The sequence below is a fragment of the Pseudorasbora parva genome, chromosome 24 (assembly GCF_024679245.1).
Source record: "Pseudorasbora parva isolate DD20220531a chromosome 24, ASM2467924v1, whole genome shotgun sequence".
Taxonomy (NCBI): domain Eukaryota; kingdom Metazoa; phylum Chordata; class Actinopteri; order Cypriniformes; family Gobionidae; genus Pseudorasbora; species Pseudorasbora parva.
In genome coordinates this window covers 1,452,365-1,476,330 of record NC_090195.1, presented here as the reverse complement: position 1 = coordinate 1,476,330, position 23,966 = coordinate 1,452,365, and the positions used below count along the sequence as shown (strand labels likewise).

Sequence of the window (23,966 nt, the reverse complement as noted above, 5' to 3'; positions counted from 1 at the left end):
CCGCCGCCTGATAGATGTGGCGCTTCAAGAGCAGAGAACAGCCGCCGCCTGATAGATGTGGCGCTTCAAGAGCAGAGAACAGCCGCCGCCTGATAGATGTGGCCCTTCAAGAGCAGAGAACAGCCACCACCTGATAGATGTGGCCCTTCAAGAGCAGAGAACAGCCGCCGCCTGATAGATGTGGCGCTTCAAGAGCAGAGAACAGCCGCCGCCTGATAGATGTGGCGCTTCAAGAGCAGAGAACAGCCGCCGCCTGATAGATGTGGCGCTTCAAGAGCAGAGAACAGCCGCCGCCTGATAGATGTGGCGCTCCAAGAGCAGAGAACAGCCGCCGCCTGATAGATGTGGCCCTTCAAGAGCAGAGAACAGCCGCCGCCTGATAGATGTGGCCCTTCAAGAGCAGAGAACAGCCGCCGCCTGATAGATGTGGCGCTTCAAGAGCAGAGAACAGCCGCCTGATAGATGTGGCCCTTCAAGAGCAGAGAACAGCCGCCGCCTGATAGATGTGGTGCTTCAAGAGCAGAGAACAGCCGCCGCCTGATAGATGTGGCGCTTCAAGAGCAGAGAACAGCCGCCTGATAGATGTGGCGCTTCAAGAGCAGAGAACAGCCGCCGCCTGATAGATGTGGCCCTTCAAGAGCAGAGAACAGCCGCCGCCTGATAGATGTGGCCCTTCAAGAGCAGAGAACAGCCGCCGCCTGATAGATGTGGCGCTTCAAGAGCAGAGAACAGCCGCCGCCTGATAGATGTGGCGCTTCAAGAGCAGAGAACAGCCGCCGCCTGATAGATGTGGCGCTTCAAGAGCAGAGAACAGCCGCCTGATAGATGTGGCCCTTCAAGAGCAGAGAACAGCCGCCGCCTGATAGATGTGGCCCTTCAAGAGCAGAGAACAGCCGCCTGATAGATGTGGCGCTTCAAGAGCAGAGAGCAGCCGCCTGATAGATGTGGCGCTTCAAGAGCAGAGAACAGCCGCCTGATAGATGTGGCCCTTCAAGAGCAGAGAACAGCCGCCGCCTGATAGATGTGGCCCTTCAAGAGCAGAGAACAGCCGCCGCCTGATAGATGTGGCCCTTCAAGAGCAGAGAACAGCCGCCGCCTGATAGATGTGGCCCTTCAAAAGCAGAGAACAGCCGCCGCCTGATAGATGTGGCCCTTCAAGAGCAGAGAACAGCCGCCTGATAGATGTGGCGCTTCAAAAGCAGAGAACAGCCGCCGCCTGATAGATGTGGCGCTTCAAGAGCAGAGAACAGCCGCCGCCTGATAGATGTGGCCCTTCAAGAGCAGAGAACAGCCGCCGCCTGATAGATGTGGCGCTTCAAGAGCAGAGAACAGCCGCCTGATAGATGTGGCGCTTCAAGAGCAGAGAACAGCCGCCGCCTGATAGATGTGGCGCTTCAAGAGCAGAGAACAGCCGCCGCCTGATAGATGTGGCGCTTCAAGAGCAGAGAACAGCCGCCGCCTGATAGATGTGGCGCTTCAAGAGCAGAGAACAGCCGCCGCCTGATAGATGTGGCGCTTCAAGAGCAGAGAACAGCCGCCTGATAGATGTGGCGCTTCAAGAGCAGAGAACAGCCGCCGCCTGATAGATGTGGCGCTTCAAGAGCAGAGAACAGCCGCCGCCTGATAGATGTGGCGCTTCAAGAGCAGAGAACAGCCGTCGCCTGATAGATGTGGCGCTTCAAGAGCAGAGAACAGCCGCCGCCTGATAGATGTGGCCCTTCAAGAGCAGAGAACAGCCACCGCCTGATAGATGTGGCCCTTCAAGAGCAGAGAACAGCCACCGCCTGATAGATGTGGCCCTTCAAGAGCAGAGAACAGCCGCCGCCTGATAGATGTGGCGCTTCAAGAGCAGAGAACAGCCGCCGCCTGATAGATGTGGCGCTTCAAGAGCAGAGAACAGCCGCCGCCTGATAGATGTGGCGCTTCAAGAGCAGAGAACAGCCGCCTGATAGATGTGGCGCTTCAAGAGCAGAGAACAGCCGCCGCCTGATAGATGTGGCCCTTCAAGAGCAGAGAACAGCCGCCGCCTGATAGATGTGGCGCTTCAAGAGCAGAGAACAGCCGCCTGATAGATGTGGCGCTTCAAAAGCAGAGAACAGCCGCCGCCTGATAGATGTGGCCCTTCAAGAGCAGAGAACAGCCGCCGCCTGATAGATGTGGCCCTTCAAGAACAGAGAACAGCCGCCGCCTGATAGATGTGGCCCTTCAAGAGCAGAGAACAGCCGCCGCCTGATAGATGTGGCGCTTCAAGAGCAGAGAACAGCCGCCGCCTGATAGATGTGGCCCTTCAAGAGCAGAGAACAGCCGCCGCCTGATAGATGTGGCGCTTCAGGAGCAGAGAACAGCCGCCTCCTGATAGATGTGGCCCTTCAAGAGCAGAGAACAGCCGCCGCCTGATAGATGTGGCGCTTCAAGAGCAGAGAACAGCCGCCGCCTGATAGATGTGGCGCTTCAAGAGCAGAGAACAGCCGCCGCCTGATAGATGTGGCGCTTCAAGAGCAGAGAACAGCCGCCGCCTGATAGATGTGGCGCTTCAAGAGCAGAGAACAGCCGCCGCCTGATAGATGTGGCGCTTCAAGAGCAGAGAACAGCCGCCGCCTGATAGATGTGGCGCTTCAAGAGCAGAGAACAGCCGCCGCCTGATAGATGTGGCGCTTCAAGAGCAGAGAACAGCCGCCGCCTGATAGATGTGGCCCTTCAAGAGCAGAGAACAGCCACCACCTGATAGATGTGGCCCTTCAAGAGCAGAGAACAGCCGCCGCCTGATAGATGTGGCGCTTCAAGAGCAGAGAACAGCCGCCGCCTGATAGATGTGGCGCTTCAAGAGCAGAGAACAGCCGCCGCCTGATAGATGTGGCGCTTCAAGAGCAGAGAACAGCCGCCGCCTGATAGATGTGGCGCTCCAAGAGCAGAGAACAGCCGCCGCCTGATAGATGTGGCCCTTCAAGAGCAGAGAACAGCCGCCGCCTGATAGATGTGGCGCTTCAAGAGCAGAGAACAGCCGCCTGATAGATGTGGCCCTTCAAGAGCAGAGAACAGCCGCCGCCTGATAGATGTGGTGCTTCAAGAGCAGAGAACAGCCGCCGCCTGATAGATGTGGCGCTTCAAGAGCAGAGAACAGCCGCCTGATAGATGTGGCGCTTCAAGAGCAGAGAACAGCCGCCGCCTGATAGATGTGGCCCTTCAAGAGCAGAGAACAGCCGCCGCCTGATAGATGTGGCCCTTCAAGAGCAGAGAACAGCCGCCGCCTGATAGATGTGGCGCTTCAAGAGCAGAGAACAGCCGCCGCCTGATAGATGTGGCGCTTCAAGAGCAGAGAACAGCCGCCGCCTGATAGATGTGGCGCTTCAAGAGCAGAGAACAGCCGCCTGATAGATGTGGCCCTTCAAGAGCAGAGAACAGCCGCCGCCTGATAGATGTGGCCCTTCAAGAGCAGAGAACAGCCGCCTGATAGATGTGGCGCTTCAAGAGCAGAGAGCAGCCGCCTGATAGATGTGGCGCTTCAAGAGCAGAGAACAGCCGCCTGATAGATGTGGCCCTTCAAGAGCAGAGAACAGCCGCCGCCTGATAGATGTGGCCCTTCAAGAGCAGAGAACAGCCGCCGCCTGATAGATGTGGCCCTTCAAGAGCAGAGAACAGCCGCCGCCTGATAGATGTGGCCCTTCAAAAGCAGAGAACAGCCGCCGCCTGATAGATGTGGCCCTTCAAGAGCAGAGAACAGCCGCCTGATAGATGTGGCGCTTCAAAAGCAGAGAACAGCCGCCGCCTGATAGATGTGGCCCTTCAAGAGCAGAGAACAGCCGCCTGATAGATGTGGCCCTTCAAGAGCAGAGAACAGCCGCCGCCTGATAGATGTGGCCCTTCAAAAGCAGAGAACAGCCGCCGCCTGATAGATGTGGCCCTTCAAGAGCAGAGAACAGCCGCCTGATAGATGTGGCGCTTCAAGAGCAGAGAACAGCCGCCGCCTGATAGATGTGGCCCTTCAAGAGCAGAGAACAGCCGCCGCCTGATAGATGTGGCCCTTCAAAAGCAGAGAACAGCCGCCGCCTGATAGATGTGGCCCTTCAAGAGCAGAGAACAGCCGCCTGATAGATGTGGCGCTTCAAGAGCAGAGAACAGCCGCCGCCTGATAGATGTGGCCCTTCAAAAGCAGAGAACAGCCGCCGCCTGATAGATGTGGCCCTTCAAGAGCAGAGAACAGCCGCCTGATAGATGTGGCGCTTCAAAAGCAGAGAACAGCAGCCGCCTGATAGATGTGGCCCTTCAAAAGCAGAGAACAGCCGCCGCCTGATAGATGTGGCCCTTCAAAAGCAGAGAACAGCCGCCGCCTGATAGATGTGGCCCTTCAAGAGCAGAGAACAGCCGCCGCCTGATAGATGTGGCCCTTCAAAAGCAGAGAACAGCCGCCGCCTGATAGATGTGGCGCTTCAAGAGCAGAGAACAGCCGCCGCCTGATAGATGTGGCGCTTCAAGAGCAGAGAACAGCCGCCGCCTGATAGATGTGGCCCTTCAAGAGCAGAGAACAGCCGCCTGATAGATGTGGCGCTTCAAGAGCAGAGAACAGCCGCCGCCTGATAGATGTGGCGCTTCAAGAGCAGAGAACAGCCGCCGCCTGATAGATGTGGCCCTTCAAGAGCAGAGAACAGCCGCCGCCTGATAGATGTGGCGCTTCAAGAGCAGAGAACAACCGCCGCCTGATAGATGTGGCGCTTCAAGAGCAGAGAACAGCCGCCTGATAGATGTGGCGCTTCAAGAGCAGAGAACAGCCGCCTGATAGATGTGGCCCTTCAAGAGCAGAGAACAGCCGCCGCCTGATAGATGTGGCCCTTCAAGAGCAGAGAACAGCCGCCGCCTGATAGATGTGGCGCTTCAAAAGCAGAGAACAGCCGCCGCCTGATAGATGTGGCGCTTCAAAAGCAGAGAACAGCCGCCGCCTGATAGATGTGGCCCTTCAAGAGCAGAGAACAGCCGCCGCCTGATAGATGTGGCCCTTCAAGAGCAGAGAACAGCCGCCGCCTGATAGATGTGGCCCTTCAAGAGCAGAGAACAGCCGCCGCCTGATAGATGTGGCGCTTCAAGAGCAGAGAACAGCCGCCGCCTGATAGATGTGGCGCTTCAAGAGCAGAGAACAGCCGCCTGATAGATGTGGCGCTTCAAGAGCAGAGAACAGCCGCCGTCTGATAGATGTGGCGCATCAAGAGCAGAGAACAGCCGCCGCCTGATAGATGTGGCCCTTCAAGAGCAGAGAACAGCCGCCGCCTGATAGATGTGGCGCTTCAAGAGCAGAGAACAGCCGCCGCCTGATAGATGTGGCGCTTCAAGAGCAGAGAACAGCCGCCTGATAGATGTGGCGCTTCAAGAGCAGAGAACAGCCGCCGCCTGATAGATGTGGCCCTTCAAGAGCAGAGAACAGCCGCCGCCTGATAGATGTGGCCCTTCAAGAGCAGAGAACAGCCGCCGCCTGATAGATGTGGCCCTTCAAGAGCAGAGAACAGCCGCCGCCTGATAGATGTGGGCCTTCAAGAGCAGAGAACAGCCGCCGCCTGATAGATGTGGCCCTTCAAGAGCAGAGAACAGCCGCCTGATAGATGTGGCCCTTCAAGAGCAGAGAACAGCCGCCTGATAGATGTGGCCCTTCAAGAGCAGAGAACAGCCGCCGCCTGATAGATGTGGCCCTTCAAGAGCAGAGAACAGCCGCCGCCTGATAGATGTGGCGCTTCAAGAGCAGAGAACAGCCGCCTGATAGATGTGGCGCTTCAAGAGCAGAGAACAGCCGCCGCCTGATAGATGTGGCCCTTCAAGAGCAGAGAACAGCCGCCGCCTGATAGATGTGGCGCTTCAAGAGCAGAGAACAGCCGCCGCCTGATAGATGTGGCGCTTCAAGAGCAGAGAACAGCCGCCGCCTGATAGATGTGGCCCTTCAAGAGCAGAGAACAGCCGCCGCCTGATAGATGTGGCGCTTCAAGAGCAGAGAACAGCCGCCGCCTGATAGATGTGGCCCTTCAAGAGCAGAGAACAGCCGCCGCCTGATAGATGTGGCCCTTCAAGAGCAGAGAACAGCCGCCGCCTGATAGATGTGGCGCTTCAAGAGCAGAGAGCAGCCGCCTGATAGATGTGGCCCTTCAAGAGCAGAGAACAGCCGCCGCCTGATAGATGTGGCCCTTCAAGAGCAGAGAACAGCCGCCGCCTGATAGATGTGGCCCTTCAAGAGCAGAGAACAGCCGCCGCCTGATAGATGTGGCCCTTCAAGAGCAGAGAACAGCCGCCGCCTGATAGATGTGGTGCTTTGGTCGTGTTGTGCTGTTCATTAATCTGCTCTATGATGGACTTTTATATACTACATGAGGTATCATAAATAACTGATATTAATTACTGTTGTACATTGTAAGACGTATCTATTACTAGAATTTATCGTAAATCATCAATGGCTTAATGAATGATATCAGGAAATATTACATCAAATATTGTTCTTGGTTTTAAAAGTAAAAACTGTCTTTAATCTTTTCGAATGTACAACATAATATTTTGAAGGCTGAGTTGAGTTCTCTTGTATATAAACATGGCATAACATTATGACTATATTGTGTTGGTCCCCCTTTTGCTGACCCGTCGACTCCTCTAGACCCCTGAAGGTGTGCTGTGGTATCTGGCACCAAGATGTTAGCAGCAGATCCTTTAAGTCCTTTAAGTTGTGAGGTGGGGCCTTCATGGATCGGACTTGTTTGTTCAGCTCATCCCACAGATGCTCGATTGGATTGAGATCTGGGGAATCTGGAGGCCGAGTCGACGCCTCAAACTGGTTGTTGAGCTCCTCAAACCATTCCTGAAGCATTTGTGCTTTGTGTCAGGAGCATTATCCTGCTGGAAGAGCCACAGCCACCAGAATACCGTTTCCATGAAAGGCTGAACATGGTCTCAGCAATGCTTAGGTATGTGGAGCGTGTCAAAGTAGCATCCACATGGATGGAGGACTCAAGGTTTTCCAGCAGAACATTGGCCAAAGCATCACACTGCCTCCGCCGGCTTGCCTTCTTCCCATAGTGCATCCTGGGGCCATGTGTTCCCCAGGTAAGCCACACACACACACCCGGCCATCCACATGATGTAAAAGAACACGTGATTCCTCAGACCAGCTTTCTATCAGAACCAGCATTAACTTCTGGAGCAGTTTGAGCTCCAGTAGCTCGTCTGTTTGATCGGACCACACGGGCCAGCCTTCGCTCCCCACGTGCATCAATGAGCCTTGGCCGCCCATGACCCTGTGGCCGGTTCTCCACTGGTCCTTCCTTGGAGCACTTTTGAAAGATACTGACCACTGCAGACCGGGAACAGCCCACAAGAGCTGCAGTTTTGGAGATGCTCTGACCCAGTCGTCTAGCCGTCACAATTTGGCTCTTGTCAAACTCGCTCCAATCCTTACGCTTGCCCATTTCTCCTGCTTCCAACCACAGACTGTAAAAAAATATGGATGTAGTGTCCGTGACGTCACACATTAGATTCCGATAAGCCGTCCTGAAGCTTAAAGTAGGGGGGAGCTGGGCGGTGATCTTGCGAGCGCGTCATCGCGTGTCACTCCCGGATAACAGAAAATGGCCAAAGAGGCAGGATGTGGGCGGAGCTTAGGTGACGCGATGACTAACAGACAGCGGATAAATGGCTATCCACCTGTCAGTCAAAGTGGCCACGCCCCCTTAATTATGCAGAACTTTAAGGCTTTATATAATGTAAACGAATGAGTTATAAATAAATTCACCCCCTCACAGTCGTCATGAAGGGCAAAATTAGCCCTATAGACCAAAACAACAATTTGTCCCAGACTGTAAACATGTTTTTTTTTTTCGCTATAAAATTTTTAACATGGGGCTGAGATTCTGCTCCTTCTGGAGCCGCTCTAGTGGCCAGTCGATGAACTGCAGTTTACATTACTTCGGTATTGGCTTCAAGAGACATCGCGGGAGGTTGCCGCTTGCTTCTAACACATCGACTTTGAGGACAAAATGTTCACTTGCTGCCTAATATATCCCACCCACTAACAGGAGCCGTGAGGAAGAGATCATCAGAGTTATTCACTTCACACCTGTCGGTCATAATGTTATGCCTGATTAGTATATGTTTGCTATTGACCTAACAGTATAAGCTACACTGATGCATTTATAACACATAATACATAAGTAGAAATACACAGATGGTCCATGCAGCACTTCTCAGATCATTCAGAGAGAATAACACACACCTCCAGAATGACATCAGTCCTGGATAAACAGCGCCCTCTGCAGAAGCTGACCTCCACGTTGTCCAGGCGACAGTCGCCCTTGGTGATGTTCCTGACCTCAGTGTAACGACGGCACTCGGCAACAGGATCCTCTGGAGACGAGAAAGTGATGTTCACGGGAGAAAATGGGACAGGAGGAGGGAGAGAGAAACGAGGATTAATGGATGCACATGCAGAATAAGGAGAAAATGCATTTTAAAACCAACATTAAAATTAAAATCAACTCGTTTTCTTTCTTAGTACAGTATTCTTAATGTGCAAAGATCATCTGTGCATGATTTTATAAAGAACATTTTTTTGGTTTTGTAATTTTTCATTGACTTGCTTCAACATTTTTTCCCCTGGCTAAATATCCGATTTCCCCTCAGAAAGATTGTGTATTACAGGGTCGAATAACATTTCATGTTGGCTTTAATATACACATTGCTAAAATATCATACAAAAAATCCTTATAATCAAACATCAAAATGTATTAGCATTACCATTAACTGCTTAAGACCCAAAATATGCAAAATAATCTAGTCTGAATAGATGATAGTGATATGTTATTATCATGCTAGTTATGTGCTAGTTATGTGCATGTTAAGCATGTCAGTTATTGTATGTTAAGCATGTCAGTTATTGTATGTGTTAGTTATGTGCATGTTAAGCATGTTAGTTACTGTATGTTAAGCATGTCAGTTATTGTATGTTAAGCATGTCAGTTATTGTATGTTAAGCATGTCAGTTATTGTATGTGTTAGGCATGTTAGTTACTGTATGTTAAGCATGTCAGTTATTGTATGTTAAGCATGTCAGTTATTGTATGTGTTAGGCATGTTAGTTACTGTATGTTAAGCATGTCAGTTATTGTATGTGTTAGGCATGTTAGTTACTGTATGTTAAGCATGTCAGTTATTGTATGTTAAGCATGTCAGTTATTGTATGTGTTAGGCATGTTAGTTACTGTATGTTAAGCATGTCAGTTATTGTATGTTAAGCATGTCAGTTATTGTATGTGTTAGTTATGTGTATGTTAAGCATGTTAGTTACTGTATGTTAAGCATGTTAGTTACTGTATGTTAAGCATGTTAGTTATGTGCATGTTAAGCATGTTAGTTACTGTATGTTAAGCATGTCAGTTATTGTATGTTAAGCATGTCAGTTATTGTATGTTAAGCATGTTAGTTACTGTATGTTAAGCATGTCAGTTATTGTATGTTAAGCATGTTAGTTACTGTATGTTAAGCATGTTAGTTACTGTATGTTAAGCATGTTAGTTATGTGCATGTTAAGCATGTTAGTTACTGTATGTTAAGCATGTCAGTTATTGTATGTTAAGCATGTCAGTTATTGTATGTTAAGCATGTTAGTTACTGTATGTTAAGCATGTCAGTTATTGTATGTTAAGCATGTCAGTTATTGTATGTGTTAGTTATGTGTATGTTAAGCATGTTAGTTACTGTATGTTAAGCATGTTAGTTACTGTATGTTAAGCATGTTAGTTACTGTATGTTAAGCATGTCAGTTATTGTATGTGTTAGTTATGTGTATGTTAAGCATGTTAGTTACTGTATGTTAAGCATGTCACTTACTGTATGTTAAGCATGTTAGTTACTGTATGTAAAGCATGTCAGTTATTGCATGTGTTAGTTATGTGCATGTTAAGCATGTTAGTTACTGTATGTTAAGCATGTTAAGTTATTGCATGTGTTAGTTATGTGTATGTTAAGTTATTTGCATGTTAAGCATGTTAGTTACTGTATGTTAAGCATGTCAGTTATTGCATGTGTTAGTTATGTGCATGTTAAGTTATTTGCATGTTAAGCATGTTAGTTACTGTATGTTAAGCATGTCAGTTATTGTATGTTAAGCATATCAGTTATTGTATGTTAAGCATATCAGTTATTGTATGTTAAGCATGTCAGTTATTGTATGTTAAGCATGTCAGTTATTGTATGTTAAGCATGTCAGTTATTGTATGTTAAGCATGTCAGTTATTGTATGTTAAGCATGTCAGTTATTGTATGTTAAGCATGTCAGTTACTGTATGTTAAGCATGTCAGTTACTGTATGTTAAGCATGTCAGTTATTGTATGTTAAGCATGTCAGTTATTGTATGTTAAGCATGTCAGTTATTGTATGTTAAGCATGTCAGTTACTGTATGTTAAGCATGTCAGTTACTGTATGTTAAGCATGTCAGTTACTGTATGTTAAGCATGTCAGTTATTGTATGTTAAGCATGTCAGTTACTGTATGTTAAGCATGTCAGTTACTGTATGTTAAGCATGTCAGTTACTGTATGTTAAGCATGTCAGTTATTGTATGTTAAGCATGTCAGTTATTGTATGTTAAGCATGTCAGTTACTGTATGTTAAGCATGTCAGTTACTGTATGTTAAGCATGTCATTTACTGTATGTTAAGCAAGTCAGTTATTGTATGTTAAGCATGTTAGTTACTGTATGTTAAGCATGTCAGTTATTGTATGTTAAGCATGTCAGTTATTGTATGTGTTAGTTATGTGTATGTTAAGCATGTTAGTTACTGTATGTTAAGCATGTTAGTTACTATATGTTAAGCATGTCAGTTATTGTATGTTAAGCATGTCAGTTACTGTATGTTAAGCATGTCAGTTATTGTATGTTAAGCATGTCAGTTACTGTATGTTAAGCATGTCAGTTACTGTATGTTAAGCATGTCAGTTATTGTATGTTAAGCGTGTTAGTTATGTGCATGTTAAGCATGTTATTATTCGCATATTAAGCATGTTAGTTACTATATGTTAAGCATCAGTTATTGCATGTTAAGTGTTTGCATGTGTTAGTTATGTGCATGTAAAGCGTGTTAGTTAGCATGTTCACAAATATAAAAAAATTAAACTTGATACATTTTTACCTGTTTGTTATTCTCAGACAAACACAGATTCCTTAATATATGCTTGTTTGCCATTCTATGTATGGATGGTTATATAGTTAGTAGTAGTTTATTTTTCACGTTCACCAATGTTTTCTGCAGATCTCCCACTGATTTAGAAGATTTGCTCCTGCATTTAAATGCAGTCGTTACTCCTGAAACTTTTTTTCACAAGTCAGCATTTTTATACTGAACTAATCCTTTTCACTGAGAGGAATTTACAGGGTCCTGCAATCTCTTTTTGTGTTGTTTGTGTTGAAATGTAGTTCCTCTGCTGTAGTTTGACTCAAACTTGGAGTGCCAGAGCAAAAGCTCCAGTCTGCCTAATGATGTGTACTACAGCAATAGTCTGTGGCACATAAGGGCAATGAGAACTGCTGACAAATATCACCGACTCTCGGCTCACTCTTCCCTATTACTGGTGTGTTTCGTGACTCTTACCTGGATACTCTCTCCGGCACACAGGGCAGCAGTCCTCCGCTTCCAGCACCTTCACTTCACCCTGGAAAAGAGAGAGAAAAATGATGTGGAGGATATCGGTGGTGCCGCGAGTCTCAGAATAGCTCTGCGTACGTGACTCGTCTCCGGTGAGATGGACGGATGCTGACACAGACTTCACAGGCCTGAGGTGCCCGGAGCCGTTTACAGCCAAAGATGGAGTAAAACAGAGGTAATATAATGTAGGTTGAGTTTTGTTGTTTGGCTTGTTATTCCCTTGGGCAAATAAAAATGGCCCAAGCCAAAAAAGGCAAAATATTTAATGGTCTTAACCCTTTTAATCCAAAAAGACTAGTCAGGAAAGTACACTCTTAAAAAATGCTGGGTTGTTTTAACCCAATGTTGGGTCAAATATGGACTATCACAGCAATTGGGTTGTTTTAACCCTGCGGTTGGGTTAAATATTTGCTTAAAGGGTAAGTTCACCCAAAAATGAAGTTTATGTCATTAACTCCTCCCCCTAATGTCGTTCCACTCCCGTATGATCTCCGTTCATCTTCACACACAGTTTAAGATATTTTATAAGAGAAGGCAATGCTGAATAAAGTCGTAGTTTTTGTTATTTTTGGACCCAAATGTATTTTGGATGCTTCAAGAGACTCTAATTAACCCACTGATGTCTCATATGGACTACTGTGATGATGTTTTTATTCCCTTTCTGGACATGGACAGTATAGTGTGCATACACTTGCATACGCTCTCGGACTAAATATAAAATATCTTAAACTGTGTGTGAAGATGAGCGGAGGTCTTACGGGTGTGGAACGACATTAGGGAGAGGAGTTAATGACAGACATTTCATTTTTGGGTGAACTAACCCTTTAAGACAACCCAATCGCTGGGTTAAAACAACCCAATTGCTGGGTTAGTCCATATTTGACCCAACATTGGGTTGTTTTTTACCCAGAATTTTTTAGAGTGTAGCAAGAATTGCACAAATACTGTAACTTAGCAGGGGAACTTTTTACAGTGTTGCCCAACTCAATGTTAATGGCTTCAAACAGTTCATTAATAATAAATATTTGGTGTCAAACAAACTATCTAGAGGGTTTATATCTGGACTCTGACCAGCCAAAACATGAGTCTGATGGACTGGTTCTCAACCTTTTCTAAGTTATCGTAAAAAAAAATATATTTTCCTATGGAGAAAATTTATGGAGTTTTTACTTCCACAACCTGACTGTTGCACTCTGTTCCCAAGCATTATTTTTTAAACAGCACAACATAAAAACACTGACTAAACCAATGGCATGAGCTCAAAACGGGACGTCCTGTTTGTCCAAACTATGGCCCCGATCACACAGAACGCGTTTTTAAGGTTCGAAAATGCAAGGTGCACTGCACTGCCTTTTATGGTAAGCGTTTTTTCATTCCGAAAAGAGAAGTGTGCTGCAGGTTTTTTTAATGTTTCTAGGCAACCCCCAAATCACCTGTACTGTCAGTCAAATCAATGCAACGGCCAACACAACGGAAGGCCCGCCTCTCCATTCATTCGACTGGACAAAAGAAAATAAACGCGATGACGTCGGCGCTTGTCCGCTTAGAGCGGCAAGTGGTTAAAACGCGAGGGGCAGCAAGTGGTTAAAACGCGAGGGGCAGCAAGTGGTTAAAACTCGAGGGGCAGCAAGTGGTTAAAACGCGAGGCGCAGCAAGTGGTTAAAACGCGAGGGGCAGCAAGTGGTTAAAACGCGAGGCGCAGCAAGTGGTTAAAACGCGAGGCGCAGCAAGTGGTTAAAACGCGAGGCGCAGCAAGTGGTTAAAACGCAAGGGGCAGCAAGTGGTTAAAACGTGAGGGGCAGCAAGTGGTTAAAACGCGAGGGGCAGCAAGTGGTTAAAACGCGAGGCGCAGCAAGTGGTTAAAACGCGAGGCGCAGCAAGTGGTTAAAACGCGAGGGGCAGCAAGTGGTTAAAACGCGAGGCGCAGCAAGTGGTTAAAACGCGAGGCGCAGCAAGTGGTTAAAACGCGAGGGGCAGCAAGTGGTTAAAAACGCGAGGCGCAGCAAGTGGTTAAAACGCGAGGCGCAGCAAGTGGTTAAAAACGCGAGGCGCAGCAAGTGGTTAAAAACGCGAGGGGCAGCAAGTGGTTAAAAACGCGAGGCGCAGCAAGTGGTTAAAACGCGAGGCGCAGCAAGTGGTTAAAAACGCGAGGGGCAGCAAGTGGTTAAAACGCGAGGGGCAGCAAGTGGTTAAAAACGCGAGGCGCAGCAAGTGGTTAAAACGCGAGGGGCAGCAAGTGGTTAAAACGCGAGGCGCAGCAAGTGGTTAAAACGCGAGGCGCAGCAAGTGGTTAAAACGCGAGGGGCAGCAAGTGGTTAAAACGCGAGGGGCAGCAAGTGGTTAAAACGCGAGGGGCAGCAAGTGGTTAAAACGCGAGGGGCAGCAAGTGGTTAAAAACGCGAGGCGCAGCAAGTGGTTAAAACGCGAGGCGCAGCAAGTGGTTAAAACGCGAGGGGCAGCAAGTGGTTAAAACGCGAGGGGCAGCAAGTGGTTAAAACGCGAGGCGCAGCAAGTGGTTAAAACGCGAGGGGCAGCAAGTGGTTAAAACGCGAGGGGCAGCAAGTAGTTAAAACGCGAGGCGCAGCAAGTGGTTAAAACGCGAGGGGCAGCAAGTGGTTAAAACGCGAGGGGCAGCAAGTGGTTAAAACGCGAGGCGCCCAGGGCGCATAACGCTCTCTAACAACCGAAATCCATTCAAAAAAGGCGCCTCTCGCTGCAAAAAAACGTGTTCTGTGTGATCAGGGCCTATGGCAGTGTTTTATTATTTACCTTTGCCTTGCTCCTGAAACATTGCAGTGTATTTGTGTGCACTGTATGAGTTCTCACAGTCAGCAATTTTAAAATCGCACAAATGACTGACTGTTTGAATATTTGAAAACTGATCTTTATATTTTTGTAATTCAGTTTGGTGCAGCCAAAGTCACAGAAATGAATGTGTGTTTATTTCTGTCAGTGATTATTACTGTAGCTTTGAACAACCCAACAGTGAGGAGTGACATTTACTCCAGCCGGCAGCAAAAAATGCAAATTGGGTAATTTAATTTTGGACTGGATGAAGAAGAACAAACGTTGGTGAAAGTGAAGGCAGTATTTTTATTTAGTTTTTGAAGCGATCTCTGCAGGAGACGTCGGGTCTGAGAGCTTCCTCGAGGGTCTGCTGAGGGTCTGAGACGTCCATCTGGGACACAATCTCTGACCGGAGCTGTTGCCTGGACAACGGTTAGTCTATTTCCAGCATCTGCTGCCTGTTCTCTAACTGGGCTCATTTCTGATGCAAGCCTATTCACTGCTTCACTGGCCGACACACGTGAAACCAAACAGTGAGAGGTGCAGATTTACAACTGAGAAACAATTAATATATGACAGAAGAATTATTTTTTATGTGTGGAGTGAAGAAAAGCAAACACACAACATTGTCAAAAGTTTTGTGATGCCTGCCTTTACATGCACATGAACTTCCAATTCTTAATCCGTGGGGTTTAATCTGGAGTCAGCCCACCCTCTCTAACAGCTCCAGCTCTTCTGGGAAGGCCTTCCTCAAGGTTTAGGAGTGTGTTTATGGGGATTTTTGCCCATTCTTCTAGAAGCTCATTTGTGAGGTCAGGCACTGATGTTGGACGAGAAGGCCTGGCTCTCAGTCTCCGCTCTAATTCATCCCAAAGCTGTTCTATCGGGTTGAGCTCAGGACTCTGTGCAGGCCAGTCAAGTTCCTCCACACCAAACTCCTCATCCATGTCTTTATGGAGCGACGCTTTGTGCACTGGAACGGAGTCATGCTGGGACAGGAAGGGGCCGTCCCCAAACTGTTCCCACAAAGTTGGGAACATGAAATTGTCCAAAATGTCTTGGTAGAAGAATTCCTTTTACTGGAACTAAGAGGCTAAGCCCAACCCCTGAAAAACAACCCCACCCCATAATCACCCCTCCACCAAACTTTACACTTGGCACAATGCAGGTCAGGCAAGTCCGTTCTCCTGGCAACCGCCAAACCCAGACTCGTCCTTGGGATTGTCAGACTGAAGCGTGATTTGTTGCTCAGAGAACATGTCTCACTGCTCTAGAGTCCAGTGGTGGATGCTTTACTCCACTGCATCCCACTTGCATCCCATGCTTTGGATGTCAAATGTTTGTCTTTTCTTGTTTAGCACATGTGGTGTTTTTGTTATGTTCTAGCATGTACTTTGGTTTGTCATGTTTTGGTCTTACGTCATGTCTCTGGTCTATTGTCTTGACCCCGCCCCTCTTATCATCTCATTATTGATTATTTGCACCACCTGTTCTCCCTCATCACCTGCCTGATTTGTCACCCTTTTTATTCCCCTCGTGTCTGGAGTCCTGCGCTGGATCGCTGTCTTACGTTTGATGTTCAACATACGTTGAAATGTTGACATTTGGATGTTCTGCTCCCTGTTTAATAATTTTGGTATTTAAGTTTATTTCAAGTTTGTTTTACCCCTTGTGGGTTTTTGGTTTGTGTTTGTTTTATTTTGTTATTTAATGAAGTCACCTCTTCTTGCACTCCCATTTTTCCTTACTGATCCTGACATTGCATTGCTCTTGGTGATGTAAGGCTTGGATGAGCTGCTCGGCCATGGAAACCCATTCCATGAAGCTCTCTCCGCTGTTCTTGAGCTCATCTGAAGGCCACAGAAGTCTGGAGGTCTGGAGCTGTTGACTCTGCAGAAAGTTGGTGACTTCTGCGCACTGTGACCCTCAGCATGCACTGACCCCGCTCTGGGATTTAAGACTTCGTGGCTGAGTTGCCGTTGTCCCCAATGGCTTCCACTTTGTTATAATCTCACTAACAGTTGAGCGTGGAATATTTAGTAGTGAGGAAATGTCAGGAATGGACTTAATGCACAGGTGGCAACCTATCACGGCCCCACGCTTGAGTTCACTGAGCTCCTGAGAGCGACCCATTCTTACACTAATGTGTGTAGAAGCGTCTGCAGGCCGAGAGCTGGAGTTATACACCTGTGGCCATGAAGAGACTGAACACCTGAACTCAGAGATTTAGGGGCGTCCCAATACTTTTGGCAGTATAGTGTATGAAAGAGATTTCTTACCTCAGAGCAATGCAGTGGAGGACAGTTTGATTGACAGCGTCTCTGGCCATTGATACAGCGACATGACTGACAGCCGTCCACCCACTCAGAGCCCGGCTGTGACACACAATGGAGAGTTCATTTATATTTACAGAAATGTTGTTGGACAGACTCTTTCCTACCATAACTACTTCATGATATATGTATACACACACACAGTACCTGTCAAAAGTTTGGAAAAAATACAAGTTTTTGAAAGAGTCTCTTCCGCTCACCAAGGCTGCATTTATTTGATCAAAAATCCAGTACAAATGTGAAATATTATTATAAAGTAAATCATCTGTACTCTATGTGAATATATTGTAAAGTGTAATTTATTCCTGTGATCAAAGCTGAATTTATCATCATTACTCCAGTCTTCAGTGTCACATGATCCTTCACTAATCATTTGCTGCATAACATTTTTGTGAAAATAATACCATTCAAATATTTGTGGTAAAATTTAAAAAAGAGAGAGAATTTAAAACCTTTATTTATCAAAGATGTCAGTAAAGAAATTCATAAATGCAAATAAATGCTGTTCGTTTTAACTTTTTATTCTTTAAAGAAACCTGAGAAATAAAATAGATCACAGTTTCCAAAAAAACATTTTGATATGTTTTTATCATTGTTAATAATCATAAATGTGTGTTGATCATCAGATCCTCATCTGAGAGTGATTAGTGAAGGATCATGTGACACTGAAGACTGGAGTAATGATGATAAATGCAGCTTTGATCACAGGAATAAATTACACTTTACTAAAGTATACATTCATTATAGAGAATAGATGATTTATTTTATAATGATATATGTGTATTCCCCTCCCCCTCCCCCTGACTCGAGGTTGCCAGATTGGCTGCAGGATCAGCAGAACGTTTGTAGATCTACAGCTGTGGTAACTAGAGCAGATCTGGCAACCCCAAACACTACTGACTCCGTGATTGGTCGATAGGTGGAGGGGGCGGAGCTTCAGGCCAAAACATAACATGACATCATCAACATCAGTTGAGGGCAACAACAACTTTATAATGACAATATCCTGGCCGGACTACTGCTGTCAGTGATAGAAGTATTTGAAATGAACATGATTTATTAATGTCTAGTGACATATCACGGCCATTTTATGATTCATTGAAATACATTTCTTACACACAGTTCCTTTAAAAAAGTGAAATCGCATGCAACCACCCCTTTAAGAAACTCTTAAATGGGCGCCACAGTAGTTCATTTAGACCTTTCAGCGCTTTTATTCATTATTGATAATGGCAATTATCTTTGTTCTAGTGCTAGCCCATTAGCCTTATTAATGACGTTCCTCAGGATAAATAAACAAAGTAACGAGGATAAAGGGCAGCGGTGTCAGTGACGAGTGATTGTACCTCTCGAAGCGTCCCGTCTTCCTCTTCACACTGACAGAGAGCTGGAATCACACACCGGCCCTCCAGGCTCCGATACCGGCCCTCCTCACACACACAGCCCTCCGGGGCCCCGGGGCCCGTGCAGTTGAGCGAGTCGGGCCGGTACAGGTCCACACACCCCCTCTCACACACTCGCTCTGATCCAGACACACTCCAGAGCCAGCGCTCACCCGCCGGACACACTGTGGGAACAGTAGCTCGTGAGCACTGGACTCTGGCTAGATGCCATATTTACAGTATATTGAACAGTTACAGTTACACTTAAAAAACATGAATCAATTATCATTATTATATTATTATTGTTATTAAAAACAAACAAACAAATATTAGTTGGTATTATTATTAATAATCATATAAATAAGTAATAATATAATAATAAATATTATTATCATTATTATTATAAACAAATACATTACTATTACTAACACAAATATTATTATAAAATAATAATTATCATTATTATTATTAGAAACAATTAATAGTTTTTATTATTTATGTTTAAAAAGTATTATTATTAATATTATCCTTATTATTAATCCAAATGAATTAATATTTGTATTACTATATATATATATATATATATATATATATATATATATATATATATATATATATATATAATATTATATATATATATATAAAATAAATTATTATTATTATTATAATTATTACAAATTTATTAATTTATATATCTTTGTGTATATATATATATATATATATATATATATATATATATATATATATATATATATATATATATATATATATATATATATATATAATTTCAGATACATTACCAAGACAAAAAGGGAAAATTATTATACTAAAATAATAATAGTGACCAAATACACACACACATTTAATCAAATAAAAAAATCACTTAAAAGAGAAAAAGTAATTAACATTATTCTTAAACCAAATAAATTAATAATTAATATTAAAATCAAACAAACAAATAACATTATTATTATTATTATTATTATTATTATTATTATTATTATTATTATTATTATTATTATTATGCCCTGACAGCTGTTGCTAGCATGATTCAAACATTAAAAGAAAGAAAGAAAGCAGAATGATAATAATAAAATAAAATAAATTAATAAATTGATAAATAGATACATAAAAAATAAAATAAATAAATAATAAAAATAAACTAAAATAATAATAAAATAAAACAATCCCTCTGCACAGTATTTCTCACCGCATGCGGGGCCCCTGCAGACTCGTGATGTGTGTGACGGCCCCTCACACTCCTGTCCTCTGAACTGATGCCGGCGCTGTATCGTCCGGCTGGAGAGCTGATGTCCAGAGCCGCAGGACGCCGAACAAGAGCTCCACGCTGACCAGCCACTCCACTCACAGTCCACTGACACACACACACACACACACAGAGATCACACTCTGTTCCTGTCACTACACTCATAACCCGTGTGTGTATGAGGTCATCACATGACTTACCGTCACATGACTCGTTAGTGCAGGTAAAGAGCCCACCGTCACAGACACTGTCAAACACACAGATACACACTTTACACACAGATAAACACTTTACACACAGATACACACTTTACACACAGATACACACTTTACACACAGATAAACACTTTACACACAGATAAACACTTTACACACAGATACACACTTTACACACAAATAAACACTTTACACACAGATACACACTTTACACACAGATAAACACTTTACACACAGATACACACTTTACACACAGATAAACACTTTACACACAGATACACACTTTACACACAGATACACACTTTACACACAGATACACACTTTACACACAGATACACACTTTACACACAGATACACACTTTACTTATTTAGCTTTTCATGCTTAATGTTAGATATCCCTAAGACAGAACATGCTCATCATATTTCACTTCTCTTTTAGAGTTATCATTAATAAAAATGAGAGAGAACACTTACACACACTCTCACACACACTCTCTCTCTCTCACACACACTCTCACAAACATACACACACACACACACACACTTACAAACAGACACACACTCACTCACTCTCACACAACCTCTCTCTCACACACACACAAACAACACACTCTCTCTCACTCACTCACTTACACACACAGGCACGCACACACACACGCACACACACACGCACACACAAAACATCTCTCTCTCTCTCTCTCTCTCTCTCTCTTTCACCAAAACACACTCTCTCTCACTCACTCACTCACTCACACACACACACTCTCAAACACACACACTCACTCACTCACCCACACACTTATTCACTCACTCTCACACACACACTCTCTCACCAACACACACACACTCTCTCTCACACGCACGCACACACACACACACACACACACTCTCTCTTTCTCTCTCACCAACACACACACACACACACACACACACACACACCCACACACACACACACACACACACACACACACTCTCTCTCTTTCTCTCTCTCTCTCTCTCACCAACACACACACACACACACACACACACACTCTGTCTCTGACACCCACACACAGACACACTCTCTCACACACACACACACTCTCACTCACACACACTCACACACACATTTATACCATATTAATATATTATTTTGATTAATGGTGAAACATGAGCCGAGCATTTACTTCAGAATATCTAATCCTGTATTGTGTGTATTTTTGTCCGGGCATCAAATTCCTTCAGCGATGTCAGAGTGACCTCTTGATATTCAAAGAGAGGGTGTGAGTTTCCCTTCACGACACTGAGACGCTCTTATAAAGCCTTGGAGAGTTTCATGAGTTATTAATTCTCAATCCCATAACCACAGCTTCTCCATTTACACACCCAACACACACCCAACACACACCCTGCCAAAGAAAGAGGAAGACGAGGAGCCGCATAGAGACATAATCTGAAAGCCACGCCCACCGGCGGACGAAAACAAACCAATCGTCTCCATCGACTCTCTATTGTGGGAAGCGCCTCCTTATCATTTCAGACTTATTACAAAAAAACGAACAATGTCTAAAAGCTGATCTGTGACGAGGTGTGCAGAAAACAAGCTCAAAAACACAGAACCAAAAACCCAGAAGTGTTTATAAGCTGCTGACCCCAAAAAAACGAGCGTTTAAAGATAAAAAAGTGTATACAGGCACTAGAGACAGAGCGGGACATGTTATATTACACTGAGAACTACGCCCACTGGAGGAGAAAGTAATCAGAGACAGGAAATATAATATATAAAACTGACATTTGGATATTTGACTAAATGTTTACTGCACACGTAGACATACTGAGACATACTGAGTGTCAGGATCCCAAAACTGAGCCATTCTTCCTGATGAAGCTTCACGTCTTACTGCCTGTGTCCACTTTTGTCTCCTTAAACGCTCGTTTTTTGGGTCGACAGCTTATAAAAACTGAGTTCTGTGTTTTTTAGCTTGTTTGCTGCACACCTCGTCACATATCAGCTTTTAGACATTGTTCTGTTTTTTGTAATAAGTAAGAAAAGACGAGGCGACCGCTTCACGCAATACAAAGTCAATGGAGAGCGTTGGGTTGAGTCCCCCCCGGTGTGGGCGTGGCCTAAATACGCTCTGTCTCTATGACACAAGCTTTGATGAGTACCATGAGTTGCACAGGTTTGGAATGACGGTTCCGGCGGGAACTTCCTGTTCTTGGAGGTCCAGGGAGACGTTGGGCGACGCCCACAGGAGCGAGAGGACGGAGCAAGGACACTGGGATTGAGGAACACAGCTTCCATTGAGCATCACCTGCAGACGGATCACATGGTTAACTGATCTGAGCGCGGCTCGAGGGACTCTACAGTCATCTGTGTCCGAACCAGAGGAATTACTGGAGAATTAAAGGGTTAGTTCCCTAAAAAATTAAAATTCTGTCTTTAATTCCTCACCCAGACCTCCATTCATCTTCAGACACAAATCCGATGGCTCAGAAACGCCTCCATTGGCCACAATGACATTTCCTCTCTCAAAACCATAGACTGTAAAAAAAATATGTCTAATCTTTGTTCTGAAATCAGCCATCACTATATGTCATTATTTAGTGTTTTTGCGCACTAACTCTATTCTGGCCTCTTCATCAATGATTGTAGAGCTGCTGTAGTGAGATGGGCTTTGTAACGACGTCTTTAGTGCCTTTATGGGTCTTGAGAGAGGAAATGACATTGGTGTCAATGAAGGCCTTTCTGAGCCATCGGATTTCAACACTAATATCTTCATCTGTGTGTGAAGATGAGCGGAGGTCTGACGGCTGGCCAACCACAGGAGGAACTAATGAGAGCATTTACATTTTTAGCTGAACTAACCCTTTAAACACTTCCGAAAGCGCAGAGCCGCCAGCAGCAGATGTGAACATGCTGAAATCAGACAGCTTTACTGCTCGATTTACACATTTTCAGAAGAAAACATGCTGTGTTAGTCTGTGTTAAAGCTGCCATGAGAGAGGTGTGCGTGGTTGCCAGGGTGTTGCTATAGAGGGTCTAGGGAGCTGCTATTGGGGTTGCTAGGGTGTTCTGGAATCTACTAGGACATTGCTATAGGGTGACACGCTGCTTAAACCTTGCTGTGGGTGTTATAAGATGTAAAAGGGCGTTCTAAGAAGTTTATGGAACATCACTATGGGGTTACTAGGGTGCTCTAGGGAGCTGCAAGGGCATTGCTATAGGGTTGCTAGGGTGTTCAAAGCTGCTAACATGTTGATATGGGTTAGGGTTAGGGGTGCCAAAGGTGTCAAAAGCTACTTCAACTTTGATATGGAGTTGCTAGGGTGTTCTAGGAAGATAATAGAACATTGTTTTTGGGTTGCTAGGGTGTTCCAGGAAGCTGCTGGGATGTTGCTATAGGGTTGCTAGGGTGTTCTGGGATGTTGCCATGGTGTTGGCTAGGCTGTTCTAGGAATGTGCTAGGACGATCTTTGTTCTAGGAAGCTGCAAAGAGATTACTATGGGGTTTCTATGATGTTTGAGAAAGCTGCAAGGATATATGTATGGGACTGCTAGGGTGTTCTGGGAAGATGGTAAAACGTTGCTATGATGTTACTAGGGTGTTCAAAATCGCTAGAATGTTGCTGTGGGGTTGCTAGGGTGTTCTACACACTGCTGGGTTGTTTTAACCCATGTTTGGGTAAAATAAGGACAAACCCAACAGTTGGTTTCATATTTTTAATGACATTTCATACCCAAAAGTTGGGTTTGTCCATATTTTACCCAAACATGGGTTGAAACAACCCAGCAGTGTGTAGAACACCCTAGCAACCCCACAGCAACATTCTAGCAGCTTTGAACACCTTAGTAACCCCATGGCAACGTTTTAGCATCTTTCCAGAACACCCTAGCTGCCCCATACATATATCCTTGCAGCTTCCTCGAATTTTTAGAGTGTAGGAAGCTGCTCGGATGTTGCTATGGTGTTGCTAGGGTTTTCTAAGAAGCTGTTAGGACATCGCTAGGGTGTTGCTAGGCTAGATTTATTTTGCTCATTCAATCTTTTGTGAGGTGAAAACCATGATGGGTCACTCACAGCTCCAGAGGGGCAGCTGCAGCCAGGACTGCAGGCCGCCGGCACACACTGGTTCTCCGGCCACAGATCCTCACAGCTGTACGGACAGGATCCTGCACACGCGCTGAACACCTGACCAGCGGGACAATCTGACACACACACACACACACAGAAGACATGCTGCTTCACACACTGACCAAACCACAGCAGGGCTCGACATTAAAGAGTTAGTTCACCCAAAAGTGTCAGTCATTAACTCCTCTCCCTAATGTCGCTCCACA

The 23,966-nt window shown here is 45.3% G+C and overlaps 1 protein-coding gene across 1 annotated transcript in view; it reads right to left on the bottom strand.

Annotated features, from left to right (window-relative positions):
* The window catches only part of sspo (SCO-spondin), a 163,341-nt gene that overhangs the window by 6,171 nt on the left and 133,204 nt on the right, over positions 1-23,966 (bottom strand). Inside the window, exons 100-107 of the mRNA XM_067434918.1 lie at positions 23,707-23,834; positions 21,794-21,939; positions 19,631-19,677; positions 19,374-19,538; positions 18,128-18,348; positions 16,728-16,823; positions 11,608-11,668; positions 8,234-8,364 (exon numbers count right to left, since the gene is read on the bottom strand). Coding sequence (XP_067291019.1) covers positions 8,234-8,364; positions 11,608-11,668; positions 16,728-16,823; positions 18,128-18,348; positions 19,374-19,538; positions 19,631-19,677; positions 21,794-21,939; positions 23,707-23,834 — 995 coding nt within the window. The remainder of the gene's footprint in view (positions 1-8,233; positions 8,365-11,607; positions 11,669-16,727; positions 16,824-18,127; positions 18,349-19,373; positions 19,539-19,630; positions 19,678-21,793; positions 21,940-23,706; positions 23,835-23,966) is intronic.